Raw genomic sequence first — 15914 nt, forward strand, 5'->3', positions numbered from 1 at the left:
ATCAGGGGGCACAGTCTAAGGATAAGGGGTAAGCCATTTAGGACCGAGATGAGGAGAAACTTCTTCACCCAGAGAGTGGTGAACCTGTGGAATTCTCTACCACAGAAAGTAGTTGAGGCCAATTCACTAAATATATTCAAAAGGGAGTTAGATGAAGTCCTTACTACTTGTGGGATCAAGGGGTTTGGCGAGAAAGCAGGAAGGGGGTACTGAAGTTGCATGTTCAGCCATGAACTCATTGAATGGCAGTGCAGGCTAGAATGGCCTACTCCTGCACCTATTTTATATGTTTCTATGTTTCTACTCCTGCTCCTATTTCTCATGTTCTTTTAATAATCCAGCCAATCAAATTTATTTCTACATAAACTGTCCGCAATCTATTGTGGACTCTGTCCAACCCATTTACATTTCAGGAAAAGGATCTGCAAAATGGCCTCAACAAAGGTGAGTTCCGCAAAACTGGAGAGTGTGTCATAAATATGACACGAGCACAAATGTGGGTTTGTCCCAGAACAAATGAGTACTTGTGGATCGTTTTAGAAATAGTCAAATGACATATGGAACACGATGGCTCCTTAGCAGAAATCTAGAAATGTGATGGCAAAGGCGGCAACTTGTCAAGGCTGGATACATTTTCTGGTACCGGGAAGTTGAGGAGTGGTGGTGTGGTGTTGTGGGGGGGCCGGACCAAGATCGCGGCAGCTGAGGCCCAAGATTACTTTAGGGTCGAAAATATCTTCTCCTCTTGGCTCCACAAGGATATCAACAAAAATCTGAAACTTATGCTTCCAGGCCTTCTTCTGACCTTTATCTAGCCAAATTTGTGCTCCATAAGTCACTGCATCTTTCTCTTATCCCTCCCCAATACATCTAGTTGAAATCAGGATTAACCAAAAATAAATCAAAACGCAGTTTTTACCTTGGTGGGGATTCGTGCTGCCAAAAGAAACACTCTGCATGATGTCAGCACCTGTGGAGTTAAAAAGGAAATAAAATTAGATCATGTGTCTTTTAGAATATTCTGCATACATTGTGTTTCTCCTGTTATAGATTAGAATTGTAGCTCTTAGATTTTAATACAGATCAATGAAAAGTACAACCAAGGGAGCATTCACACTCCAGCTGCAGCGTTAGTGCAAAACAGTTATGCTTTGCACCAGTGCTGCAGTTACTGTGTAAGCGTAGCCTGAATCTAGAGACAGGGCAGGGCCTGTTACTGGAGTGAAGCGAAGCCACACTCCTCGCAGGAAAGAATCTCACTCTCTTTCATTTCGGAGATCCGAACATAGAAACATAGAAAATAGGTGCAGGATTAGGCCGTTGGGCCCTTCGAGCCTGCACCGCTATTCAATAAGATCATGGCTGATCATTCCTTCAGTACCCCATTCCTGCTTTCACTCCATACCCCTTGATCTCTTTAGCCATAAGGGCCACATCTAACTCACTTTTAAATATATCTAATGAACTGGCCTCAACAACTTTCTGTGGTAGAGAATTCCACAGGTTCACAATTCTCTGAGTGAAGAAGTTTCTCCTCAACTCGGTCCTAAATGGCTTACGCCTTATCCTTAGACTGTGACCCCTAGTTCCCAACATTGGGAACATTCTTGCTGCATCTGACCTGTCTAATCCCGTCAGAATATTATGTTTCCATGAGATCCCATCTCATTCTGCTAAATTTCAGTGAATATAAGCCTTGTCGATCGAATCGTTCTTCATATGTCAGTCCTACCATCCCGGGAATCAGTCTGGTGAACCTTCGCTGCACTCCCTCAATAGCAAGAATGTCCTTCCTCAGATTAGGAGACCAAAACTGTACACAATATTCAAGGTGTGGCCTAACCAAGGCCTTGTACAACTGCAGTAAGACCTCTCTGCTCCTATACCCAATTCCTCTCTCTATAAGGCCAACATGCCATTTGCCTTCTTCACCGCCTGCTGTACCTGCATGCCAACTTTCAATGACTGATGTACCACGACACCCAGGTCTCGTTGCACCTCCCCTTTTCCTAATCTGTCACAATTCAGATAATATTCTGCCTTTGTGTTTTTGCCCCCAAAGTGGATAACCTCACATTTATCTACATTATACTGCATCTGCCTTGCATTTGCCCACTCACCTAACCTGTCCAAGTCACCCTGCAGCCTCTTAGCATCCTCCTCACAGCTCGCATTGCCACCCAGCTTAGTGTCATCTGCAAACTTGGAGATATTACATTCAATTCCTTCATCTAAATCATTAATTTATACTGTAAATAGCTGGGGTCCCAGCACTGAATCTTGCGGTATCCCACTGGTCACTGCCTCCCATTCTGAAAAGGACCCGTTGATTCCTACTCTTTGCTTCCTGTCTGCAAACCAGTTCTCTATCCACATCAATACATTACCCCCAATACCATGTGCTTTAATTTTGCACAGCAATCTCTGGTGTGGGATCTTGTCAAAAGCCTTTTGAAAGTCCAAATACATCACATCCACTGGTTCTCCCTTGTGCACTCTATTAGTTACATCCTCAAAAAATTCTAGAAGATTTGTCAAGCATGATTTCCCTTTCATAAATCCATGCTGACTTGGACTGATCCTGTTACTGCTTTCCAAATGCACTGCTATTACATCTTTAATAATTGTTTCTAACATTTTCCCCACTACCGATGTCAGGCTAACCGGTCTAAAATTCCTTGTTTTCTCTTTCCCTCCTTTTTTAACTAGTGGGGTTACATTAGCTACCCTCCAATCCATAGAAACTGATCCAGTGTCTATGGAATGTTGGAAAATTACCACCAATACATCCATTATTTCTAGCGCCAGTTCCTTAAGTACTCTGGGATACAGACTATTAGGCCCTGGGGATTTATCGGCCTTCAATCTCATCAATTTCCCTAACACAATTTCCTGACTAATAAGGATTTCCTTCAGTTCCTCCTTCTCGCTCGAACCTCGGTCCCCTCGTATTTCTGGAAGATAATTTGTGTCTTCCTTTGTGAAGACAGAACCAAAGTATTTATTCAATTGGTCTGCCATTTCTTTGTTCCCCATTATAAATACACCTGATTCTGACCGCAAGGGACCTACATTTGTCTTCACTAATCTTTTTCTCTTCGCATATCTATAGAAGCTTTAGCAGAATGTTTTTACGTTCCCTGCAAGTTTCCTCTCATACTCTCATATTTTCCCCCTCTTAATTAAACCCTTTGTCCTCCTCTGCTGAATTCTAAATTTTTCCCAGTCCTCAGGTTTTCTGCTTTTTCTGGCCAATTTATATGCCTCTTCCTTGGTTTTAACACTATCCTTAATTTCCCTGGTTAGCCATGGTTGAGCCACCTTCCCCGTTTTATTTTTACGGCAGACAGTGATGTACAATTGTTGAAGTTCATCCATGTGATCTTTAAATGTCTGCCATTGCCTATCCACCGTCAACCCTTTAAGTATCATTCGCCAGTCTATCCTAGCCAATTCACATCTCATACCATCGACCTTTCTTTAAGTTCAGGACCCTAGTCACTGAATTAACTGTGTTACTCTCCATCTTAATAAAGAATTCTACCATATTATGGTCACTCATCCCCAAGGGGCCTCGCACAACAAGATTTCTAATTAATCCTATCTCATTACACAACACCCAGACTAGGATGGCCAGCTCTCTAGTTGGTTCCTCGACATATTGGTCTAGAAAACCATCCCTTATGCACTCAAGGAAATCCTCCTCCACCGTATTGCTACCAGTTTGGTTAGCCCTAATCTACATTAGTACTGTTTGCTAGTGCTGTTGGGGAGGAGTTAAACTAATATGGCAGGGGTATGGGAACCTATGCAGGGAGACAGAGCGAAATAGAAGGGGGGGCAGAAGCAAAAGATAGAAAGGAGAATAGTAAAAGTGGAGGGCAGAGAAACCCAAGGCACAAAACAAAAATGGCCACATTACAGCAAGATTAAAAAGGGGCAAAGGGTGTTAAAAAGACAAGTCTGAAGGCTCTGTGTCTCAATGCGAGGAGTATTCGGAATAAGGTGGATGAATTAACTGCGCAGATAGCAGTTAACGGATATGATGTGATTAGCATCACGGAGACATGGCTCCAGGGTGACCAAGGCTGGGAACTCAACATCCAAAGGTATTCAGCATTTACGAAGGATGGACAGAAAGGAAAAGGAGGCGAGGTGGCGTTGCTGGTTAAAGAGGAAATCAATGCAATTGTAAGGAAGGACATTAGCCTGGATGATGTGGAATCAGTATGGGTGGAGCTGCGGAATTCCAAAGGGCAGAAAACGCTAGTGGGAATTGTGTATAGACCACCAAATAGTAGTAGTGAGGTTGGGGACAGCATCAAACAAGAAATAAGGGATGTGTCCAATAAAGGTATAGCAGTAATCATGGGCGAATTTAATCTACATATAGATTGGGCTAACCTAACTGGTAGCAATGCGGTGGAGGAGGATTTCCTGGGGTGTATTAGGGATGGTTTTCTTGACCAATATGTCGAGGAACCAACCAGGGAGCTGGCCATCCTGGACTGGGTGATGTGTAATGAGAAGGGACTAATTAGCAATCTTGTTTTGCGAGGCTCTTTGGGGAAAAGTGACCATAATATGGTAGAATTCCTTATTAAGATGGAGAGTGACAAAGTTAATTCGGAAACTAGTGTCCTGAACTTAAGGAAAGGTAACTTCAACGGTATGAGGTGTGAATTGGCTAGAATAGACTGGCAGAGGATACTTAAAGGGTTGACGGTGGATAAGCAATGGCAAACATTTAAAGATCAACGGATGAACTTCAGCAATTGTACATCCCTGTCTGGAGTAAAAATAAAACTGGGAAGGTGGCTCAACCATGGCTAACAACAGAAATTAAGGATAGTGTTAAAACCAAGGAAGCGGCATATAAATTGGCTAGAAAAAGCAACAAACCTGAGGGCTGGGAGAAATTTAGAATTCACAGAGGAGTACAAAGGGTTTACTTAAGAAGGGGAAAATAGAGTACGAGAGGAAGCTTGCAGGGAAAATAAAAACTGACTGCAAAAGCTTCTATAAATATGTGACGAGGAAAAGATTAGTAAAGACAAATGTAGGTCCCTTGCAGTTGGATTCAGGTGAATTTATAATGGGGAACAAAGAAATGGCAGACCAATTGAACCAATACTTCGGTTCTGTCTTCACAAAGGAAGATACAAATAACCTTCCGAATGTACTAGGGGACCGAGGGTCTAGTGAGAATGAGGAACTGAAAGATATCCTTATTAGGCGGGAAATTGTGTTCGGTAAATTGATGGGATTAAAGGCCGATAAATCCCTGGGGCCTGATAGTCTGCATCCCAGAGTACTTAAGGAAGTGGCCCTAGAAATAGTGGATGCGTTGGTGATCATTTTCCAACAATTTATCGACTCTGGATCAGTTCCTATGGACTGGAGGGTAGCTAATGTAATGCCACTTTTAAAAAAAGGAGGGAGAGAGAAAGCGGTTAATTATAGACTGGTTAGCCTGACATCAGTAGTGGGGAAAATATTGGAATCAATCATTAAGGATGAAATAGCATCCCATTTGGAAAGCAGTGACAGGATCGGACCGAGTCAGCATGGATTTATGAAAGGGAAATCATGCTTGACGAATCTTCTGGAATTTATTGAGGGTGTAACTAGCAGAGTGGACAAGGGAGAACCAGTGGATGTGGTGTATTTGGACTTTCAAAAGGCTTTTGACAAGGTCCCGCACAAGAGATTGGTGTACAAAATCAAAGCGCATGGTATTGAGGGTAATGTACTGGCGTGGATAGAGAACTGGTTGGCAGACAGGAAGCAGAGAGTCGGGATAAACGGTCCTTTTCAGAATGGCAAGCAGTTACTAGTGGGGTGCCGCAGGGCTCAGTGCTGGGACCCCAGCTATTTACAATATACATCAACGATTTGGATGAAGGAATAGAGTGTAATATCTCCAAGTTTGCAGATGACACTAAACTGGGTAGTGGTGTGAGCTGTGAGGAGGATGCTAAGAGGCTGCAGGGTGACTTGGACAGATTAGGTGAGTGGGCAAATACATGGCAGATGCAGTATAATGTGGATAAATGTGAGGTTATCCATTTTGGGGGCAAAAACACGAAGGCAGAATATTATCTGAATGGCGGCAGACGAGAAAAAGGGGAGGTGCAACGAGACCTGGGTGTCATGGTTCATCAGTCACTGAATGTGGGCACGCAGGTACAGCAGGCGGTAAGGAGGGCAAATGGTAAGTTGGCCTTCATAGCTAGGGGATTTGAATTTAGGAGCAGGGAGGTCTTACTGCAGTTGTACAGGGCCTTAGTGAGGCCTCACCTGGAATATTGTGTTCAGTTTTGGTCTCCCAATCTGAGGAAGGACGCTCCTGCTGTTGAGGGAGTGCAGCGAAGGTTCACCAGACTGCTTCCAGGGATGGCTGGGCTGTCATATGAGGAGCGACTGGATCAACTGGGCCTTTATTCACTGGCGTTTAGAAGGATGAGAGGGGATCTCATAGAAACATATAAGATTCTGACGGGACTGGACAGGTTAGATGCGGGAAGAATGTTCTCGATGTTGGTGAAGACCAGAACCGGGGACATAGTCTTAGGATAAGGGGTAGGCCATTTAGGACTGAGATGAGGAGAAACTTCTTCACTCAGAGAGTTGTTGTCCTGTGGGATTCCCTGCCGCAGAGAGTTGTTGATGCCAGTTCATTGGATATATTCAAGAGGTAGTTAAATATGGCCCTTACGGTTAAGGGGATCAAGGGGTATGGAGAGAAAACAGGAAAGGGGTACTGAAGGAATGATCAGCCATGATCTTATTGAATGGCGGTGCAGGCTCGAAGGATCAAATGGCCTACTCCTGCACCTATTTTCTATGTTTCTATGTTTCTACATGTAGATTAAAGTCACCCATGATAACAGATGTACCTTTATTGCATGCATCCCTAATTTCCTGTTTGATGTCATCCCCAACCTCACTACTACTGTTTGGTGGTCTGTACACAACTCCCACTAGCGTTTTCTGCCCTTTGGTGTTCCGCAGCTCTACCCGTACAGATTTCACATCATCCAAGCTTACTTACTATTGCGTTAATCTCCTCTTTAACCAGCAACGCAACCCCACCTCCTTTTCCTTTCCGTCTATCCTTCCTGAATATTGAATACCCCTAGGTGTTGAGTTCCCAGCCTTGGTCACCCTGGAGCCATGTCTCTGTAATCCCAATTACATCATATCCGTTAACAGCTATCTGTGCAGTTAATTCATCCACCTTATTACGAATGCTCCTTGCATTGAGACACAGAGCCTTCAGTCTTGTTTTTTTAACACTCTTTATCCTTTTAGAATTATGTTGTACTGTGGCCCTTTTTGATTTTTGTCTTGAATTTCTCTGCCCTCCACTTTTCCGCTGCATGAGTTTGGTGTCAAAAAAGCCGAAACCACTCCACATCAAGGCAGAACTTGTGGTGTAAATGTAACATAATGGTGTGGAAGTAGTGGACAAAACAATGAAGTAGAAAAAGATCTACAATTAACAAAGATGTAATTATAACAGCTCATCTATAATCAGCTTTAACAAAAGTGCAGATATTCCAAATGTTGTTGTGGATGACCCCATTTGAATAGGTTGCATGCACAGTATTGCCAACTCTCACGATTCTTTCGCATGACACGTGATTTTGGAGTGAAATAAAGCATCAGTCGCGATGGAATGCCTACATCTCAGGATTTTATTGGGGGGGGCGGGGCGATACAGCGATTGTACTTGCGTGGAAAACGCGCCAATTGTACATGCGCGAAAAACAATATACAGCGATTTATGCAGTTTTCTTAGCCGATGTAAAAACTCAAAGCCTAACCTATTACACATAACTCCAAGCACTGCACAAACTCTTTTGCAGCATTAAAGAAGAAATAAATAATCAGATAAATTTACACCGCAACTCTAGGATGCACCTTGCTTCTCAGATCCATTAATGCAGATTCATCAGTGCCTGCTCACATTTGTCAAATCACATGGATTAAAGAGATTTTTTTTAAGTTCGAAAGCTAGTACAAAAACAAAAAAAAATTCCCAAAATGGATGATTTTATTAATACTATTCCAGCTTGATATCTTGCTAAATCACCAAGTCTCGAGCAAACCATTTGTGAAGGACCCGAGTGGAACTTTCAAAACAGTTTTGAAAAGTGAACACGTGGCCGGTCGCAAGGCATGTATTAGCGTTCAAGTGGCAGAGTCCGTGTGTTCCACTGCAATTGGAAGGAATGGTCTCTTGGTTCGAATTGGAATATGGAGGTTCCGAGTAAAAGTGACCTTCGTACTACTGGCTTATACAGGGACGTAAAGGTGATAAAAGTGCTGGCAGCCCCCTACATCGAAGACCTTGCCCTCTTGAAACACATCAGTCGCGGGGCGTTTGGTCAAGTGTACCTGGCTCAGAAGAAACACGATGAGAAGAAGCTGTATGCCATCAAGACAAGTATTGGACTCAATAGTCAGCTGAAGAGGAAAGTGCAACAGCTGAAGATTTAGTGCTAAATATAATCGATATGAAACAAGATATGCTATATGGCACGATGATCATATTTAAATGTGTTCAAAGGTTATCATTTTTTCTGTGACACTTAGTCATGGCCTGGGCATGTTCCCGGGATTGGGGCAAAATTGGTTTGGATGGGTTCATATTTTACTTCGACCTATAGATTACAAAGTGCCTGGCTTTAACTCCCCAGTTTTACTTAGCATTACACAGGATTTACAGCACAGAAACAGGCCATTTGGCCCAATCGGTCCATGCCGGTGTTTATGCTTCACTCGGGCCTCCTTCCGTTTTGCTCATTGAACTCCAGCAGCATAGCCCTCTATTCCCTTCTCTCTTATCTAGCCTTTCCTTAAATGCATCTATGCTATTTGCTTTAACCACTTCCTGTGGTAGCGAGTCTAAACGCAGGAATATCAAAAAGGACGGGAGGTTGAGGGCACCCACCTTCTACGAAATGGAGTTACCTGTCCTTCTCGAGAATATTACAGAGAGGTACTCTGACCTAACAAAGGGTGGTCGTGAAAAGCCCCCCCCAAAGGAGTACAATCAGATATGGGACGAGATCGGGAAGGCTGTGTCCTCCACAAGTACTATGGTACGCACCGGGGAAAGGTGCCCTAAGAGGTGGAACGACTTGGTGATGGTAGCAAGAGTAAGTAATAATTTTATTTATGCACTCCCCCATGGCCATGTACCATGTAAATGTAGGTTCAGTGTCACACGGATGATGTTTTTTATCTTAAGGTTACGGCGATGTATTTGTGCTTTTAGGCAATGACAAGAGGATCAATGCAGTGATTTGATGTAGTGAGCGTGTGTGTGGATTGAAGATTTTTACTTTCATTTACATCACTTTCTGCAGAAGAAGACATCTACAATAGCAGCGGATCAGCGACATACGGGGGGAGGACCCACAACCCAAGAGCCATTGACAGAAATAGAGATCTGTGCCCTGTCCCTGGTCGGGGATAGCAACCATGCCACCACCGGCATTGGAGCTAACCCACTCACACAGAATGATAAGTTGAGTACAATCCCTGGTCTGTGGTGCGGTCCTGTCATGTCATGTAATGTAACTGTAACTGTAATGTAAGTTTATTGCATTGTAATGTTGTCCTCATGTGATGTACTGCAATGTTGGGGGCATGTAACGCAATGCATATATGTATTGTCTGTCTGCAATATGTAATGCAGTAATGCAGCAGTGGTGGACATTTAAGTAAGACTGCGCTACGTCACTGTACTATGTACTCATGTAATCCTGACCCCTCCCCTGGTGCCAAGCATTTTCAAATGTTGTTTTGTACTTCCAGACTCAGACAATTCAGACCAGACCTCCACAGAGAGGCCTGACGAGAGACCCACTGCCTCCACCTCTGGCGTCACCCAGCCCTCTCCCGATTTCACCACTGGCAGAGATGATGAAGACGAAGAGAAAGAGGAAGAGGAAGAGCCGCTGATCCTGGAGCCAGTGGAGGTGGAGGTGGGGTGGAGACGGAGGAGAATACACCAGTTCCGAGTGGGCCAGCTGGAACATCCTCCACCACCGAGTCTGTATTCAGGGGATTCCCCATGGCTCCTCTGATTCTGCGGGACCAAGTGGTGTGCAGCCACGCACCCCCAGTGTTGCAGTGCCTTTGCCGCAGCGACGGAGGTTGGTGCAGAAAAGGCCGGTTGCCGCACGACAGATAGGTGTGTACCAGGACATGGTGCGTCTGTCACAGGCATAGACATAGGTCGAGAGCTGCTCAAGGCTATGGCTACGATAGCCACAAACATCGCGACGCGTTCAGAACGACAGTCGGAGGATATGTCATGTTTTGACCACGATGGAGCGAACCGCTGAATCCGTCGATGCTATGCGGCAATCGACGGGATCGGGACATGGCGCAGAATCCCCCCCGTGCCATAGTAGTCGGGTCGACTGCACCTGAGGGTGGGGAGCTGCAAGCAGCTTCCAGCCTTGAAGTCGTGCCTTCAACATCACGAGCTTCTCCTGAGGCCCCATTCATTGCGCATGCAATGTTTCACCCCCAACGACAGCAACAGCACTCTGGATGCGGTGCTGCACGCTGGCTTGGTACCACCATGGAGAGGTCCGGGCTCAGAGGCAGTGGGAAAGGGAAGGGCGGGAGTAAGAAATAGAAACATAGAAAATAGGTTCAGGAGTAGGCCATTCAGCCCTGCACCACCATTCAATAAGATCATGGCTGATCATTCACCTCAGTACCCCTTTCCTGCTTTCTCTCCATACCCCTTGATCCCTTTAGCCCTAAGGGCCATATCCAACTCCCTCTTGAATATATCTAACGAACTGGCATCAACAACTCTCTGCGGAAGAGAACTCCACAGGTTAACAATTCTCTGACTGAAGAAGTTTCTCCTCATCTCGGTCCTAAATGGCTTACCCCTTATCCTTAGACAGTGACCCCTGGTTCTGGACTCGCCCATCATCGGGAACATTCTTCCTGTATCTCACCTGTCCAGTCCCGTCAGAATTTTATATGTTTCTATGAGATCCCCTCTCATTCTTCTAAACTCCAGTGAATACAGGCCCAGTCGATCCAGTCTCTCCTCATATGTTAGTCCTGCCATCCTGGGAATCAGTCTGGTGAACCTTCGCTGCACTCCCTCAATAGCAAGAATGTCCTTCCTCAGATTAGGAGACCAAAACTGAAAACAATATTCCAGGTGAGGCCTTAGCAAGGCCCTGTACAGCTGCAGCAAGACCTCCGTGCTCCTATACTCAAATCTCCTAGCTATGAAGGTCAACATGCCATTTGCCTGCTGCACCTGCATGCCAACCTTCAATGACTGATGTACCATGACACCCAGGTCTCGTTGCACCTCCCCTTTTCCTAATCTGCTGCCATTCAGATAATATTATGCCTTTGTGTTTTTGCCACCAAAGTGGATAACCTCACATTTATCCACAGTATACTGCATCTGCCAAGCATTTTCGCACTCACCTAACCTGTCCAAGTCACCCTGCAGCCTCTTAGCATCCTCCTCACAGCTCATACCGCCACCCAGCTTGGTGTCATCTGCAAACTTGGAGATATTACACTCAATTCCTTCATCTAAATCATTGATGTATATTGTAAATAGCTGGGGTCCCAGCACTGAGCCCTACGGCACCCCACTAGTCACTGCCTGCCATTCTGAAAAGGACCCGTTTATCCCGACTGTCTGCTTCCTGTCTTCCAATGGGGGAATAGCCCCAAGGGCGGTGTAGCACACGGTCGAGGACAGTAAAGAGTCTTTTGTTGTACTTGTTCATTTAATAATTGAAGTTTGATTTTTAAAAGTTTATTCAAGTTGTTCAAGTTTTATTAAAGTTGTTTTATAGTTATAAGTCTTACAAAGTTTTAAAATTGTTGGATATTTTTTATATTTTTACATAAACATTGGAATTGAATTTAAGCACTCTCTTGTACAGTGTCAAACTTTTGGGGTAACAGTCATCAGGGTCCCAAAATACAGCACTCCATATTCAAGCAAAGCATTCATGAATGAGCTGCTGACGTAACAATTCTGCAGTGTCATGCGCTCCGCCTGCCCTCCGCTGTGGGGGGGGGTGGTGGGTGGGGGGGGGGGGGGGCGCCATTGGTTCATCTGGAAGCTCCACCTCATCCTCCACCCCCTCATATTCCTCTTCTTCCTCCTCCGTCTCCTGCACTTTCTCCTCAGGTCGTCCCACAGTCCTGTCGCAATTCCTGTCCCCGCATGATTGCTAAATTATGCAACATGCAGCACACCACTGTGAACTGAGCAACCTGCTCAGCGTGGTATTGCAGCCTGCCTCCTGAGAGTTCCAAGCATCAAAAGTGCTGCTTCAGCACTCCAATTGTTTTTTCGATAATATTACGTATGGCTCTTATTATATCGTTGCTCGGCTTCTGTCTGAGGGTTCCGCGGGGGGGGGGGGGAGGGTCAAGAGCCAGGTAGACGAGGCCATACTCTTTGTCCCCCAGCATCCAGCATTGTGGCTCAGACTTCAACAGGTCAGACACAGCGCTCTCACGCAAGATGTGCGAATCATGGCTGCTCCATGGAAAGTTGATCTTAATTTACTCAATACCAATAAAAATACCTTTTCCACTGTAAATTGCACTATAAAGTCACTGTTCACCTCTGAAAGACAGAGGTGCTGCTTTAGCTGACTGTTCCCAATTTAAAAATGGCAGCCCGGAGCACTACGCCCATTTAACATTGCGTAAAACCACCTTTTCCAGGACGGTATGCAGCTCCGGTGGTATGTCGGCGGTATGTCATGAAAATCGGACTTTTTGGACGGTATGCCGGCAGTTCTGCACGGCGGACAGTGTGCACACCGCTCGGCGGTATGTCAATGATGAATATTTCGCCGAGCGACATGTCGGCGGTATGATGGTGTTTTTTCACCAAAATTATATTTTTGGGCAGTAAGCGGGCGGTACATCGATGAATGTTTGGGTCCCAAGTGTGGTCTAACCAAGGTTAGATACACGTTTAGTATAACTTCACTACTTTTCAATTCTATCCCTCTAGAAATAAATCCTAGTGCTCGGATTGATTTTTTATGGCTTTGTTATAGCCTGTTTCTCTACTTTTAGTGATTTGTCTATTTGTACTCCGAGATACCTTTGCTCTGCTGTCTCATTAGATTCTTATTTTCCAAGTAATATGCGACCTCCTCATTTTTCTTACCAAAATGTAATACTTCACATTTATCTGTGTTGAAATTAATTTGCCAATAATATGCTCATTCTTCAAGTTTATTAATGTAGTCTTGTAATTTACTGCAGTCCTCCTCAGTATTGACTATTAACCCCACCCCCAAATGTTTTTGGTGTCATCCGCAAATTTAGATATTGCGTTGTGAAAAACATTGGTCCCAGTACTGATCCTTGTGGGACCCCACTTTCCACCTTCTGCCACTCTGAATAGCTACCCTTTGGCCCAACTCTCTGCTTTCTACCTTGAAGCCAGCTAACTATTCATTCTGCTACCTGTCCCCTGACTCTGCATTATTCATTGGTCTATTATGTGGTACAGGTGCATCCGAAATCTGGAAACCTCAGGATCGAGGCCATTCCACATACGTTTTTATGACGTCCCGAATCCGGAAACGCCCGAGCCGAGGTTCGGGTATTTCCAGATTTTGGAACGTCTTTCCAAAGTCCCAAGTCCGGAAACGCCTGGGCAGAGGTAAGGAGGGTGCCTGAAGGTAAGGAGGGGAGGAAGGGGACCTGAGGAGTCTAGCAGTGAGTCCGGGGGAGGGGGCCTGGGGAGTCCGGCGGCGGAACCTGGGGAGGGAGCCTGGGAAGTCCGGGATAGGGGACCTGGGGAGTTCAGCGCGAGTCTGGGGGAACATGAGAACATAAGAAATATGAACAGGAGTAGGCCATACGGCCCCTCGAGCCTGCTCCGCCATTCAATAAGATCATGGCTGATCTGATCATGGACTCAACTCCACTTCCCCGCCCGCTCCCCATAATCCCTTATCCCCTTATCGTTTAAGAAACTCTCTATTTCTGTCTTAAATTTATTCACTGTCCCAGCTTCCACAGCTCTCTGAGGCAGCGAATTCTATAGATTTACAACCCTCAGAGAAGAAATTTCTCCTCATCTCAGTTTTAAATGGGCGGCCCCTTATTCTAAGATCATGCCCTCTAATTCTAGTCTCCCCCATCAGTGGAAACATCTTCTCTGTATCCACCTTGTCAAGCCCCCTCATAATCTTATATGTTTCGATAAGATCATCTCTCATTCTTCTAAATTCGAACGAATAGAGGCCCAACCTACTCGACCTTTCCTCACTTCCCACAATAAAACCCTCCCGTATGCAAACGGCCTTGGTCCTGAGGTTTCCGGATTCTCCACCTATACCACATAATAGACCAATGAATAAGGTCATAGAATGCAGAGGGGGGCCTGGGGAGTCCGGCGACGAGTACGGATGCGGGGGCCTTCGGTCCGGGAAGGGGACCTGGGGGGTCCAGCGGCGGAGTGGTGGTGTCGACAATTCCGGGTTCGGTAGTGTCAGCTGTGGGTCAGGGGTCAGCGGTTCCTGGTCAAGAATCAGCGACCAGGAAAAACCTGCGTTGAAGACCTGCAAAAAAGGTAGGTTAAAGTTTTTATTTTAAAATTATTTTTCAGCGATTTAGTAGGTAACGGTTTTGTGAATGTTTTGTGAATTTTTATTTTTTGTTTTGTGGAATTTCTTTGGTGTTTTCCCCCCTCCCTAGGCCCAACTCGGTAATCAGTTTAATAAAATGTCCGGATTTCAGAACATTTTCCGGATTCCAGATGACCCCACCACGGATCAGACCGGTGTCCGGATTCTGGAACATTCCGAATTTCGGAACTCCAGATTTCGGACGCTCAACCTATACTTTATCGAAGGCCTTTTGAAAATCTAAATAAATACATCTACTGCATTACCATTGTCTACTCTCTGTTTGTTGCCTCTTCAAGGAATTTAATGAGGTTGGTCAAGTAAGACATTCCCTTTTGAAATCCATTTTGGCTATTCATTATTATATTTTAGGTTTCTAGATGTTTTATTTTTTAATGTTAAGCTGACTGGTCTATAGTTCCTTGGACATGTTCTAGCTCCCTTCTGAAATATAGGTATTACATTAGCTATCCGCCATTCCTCTGGCACGACAACTTTTTCTAATGAATTATTAAATATGTGCAATGGTGCCTCTTCTAGCTATTCACTAGTTTCTTTTAAAATCTGATGAAAGATCATCGACCTGAAAAGTTAACTTTATTTCTCTCTTCACAGATGCTGCCCGACCTGCTGAGTACTTCCAGCATTTTCTGCTTTTATTTAAGAGGATATTAGATCAAAGAGGCGGGTTTTAAGGAGCATCTTAAAAGAAGAAAGAGAGGTAGCGAGGCGGAGCGGTTTCGGGAGGGAATTCCAGAGCTTAGGGCCTTGGCAGCTGAAGGCACGCTCACCAATGGTGGTGGGATTAAAATCGGGGTTCCGCATGGGGCCAGAATTGAAGGAGCACAGATATTTCGAAGGGTTGTTGAGCTGGAGGAGATCACAGAGATAGGGAGGGGCGAGCCATGGAGAGATTTGAAAACAAGGATAAGAATTTTAAAATCGAGGCGGTGCTTAACCGGGAGCCAATGTCGGTCAGCGAGCACAGGAGTGATGGGTGAATTGATGTGAGTTAGGATATGGACAGCAGAGTTTTGGATTAACTTAAGTTTACAGAGGGTGGAAGCTGAGAGTCCGGCCAGGAGTGCATTGGAATAGTCAAGTGTAGAGTTAACAATGGCATGGACGTGTGTTTCAGCAGCAGATGAGCTGAGTTAGGGATGGAGTCGGGCAATGTGTTATGGAGGTGGAAATAGGTAGTCTTAGTCATGATGCAGATATGTGGTCAGAAGCACATTT

At 45.0% G+C, this 15914-nt stretch overlaps 1 protein-coding gene across 5 annotated transcripts in view; it reads right to left on the minus strand.

Moving 5' to 3' along the window:
- LOC139264358 (F-actin-uncapping protein LRRC16A-like) overlaps nucleotides 1-15914 on the minus strand; it is a 554868-nt gene that overhangs the window by 418400 nt on the left and 120554 nt on the right. For all 5 annotated transcript variants that reach the window (XM_070880668.1, XM_070880667.1, XM_070880669.1 and 2 more), the window contains one exon: nucleotides 920-970. In XM_070880668.1, coding sequence (XP_070736769.1) covers nucleotides 920-970 — 51 coding nt within the window. The remainder of the gene's footprint in view (nucleotides 1-919; nucleotides 971-15914) is intronic.

The sequence above is a fragment of the Pristiophorus japonicus genome, chromosome 5 (assembly GCF_044704955.1).
Source record: "Pristiophorus japonicus isolate sPriJap1 chromosome 5, sPriJap1.hap1, whole genome shotgun sequence".
NCBI classification, from domain to species: Eukaryota; Metazoa; Chordata; class Chondrichthyes; family Pristiophoridae; genus Pristiophorus; species Pristiophorus japonicus.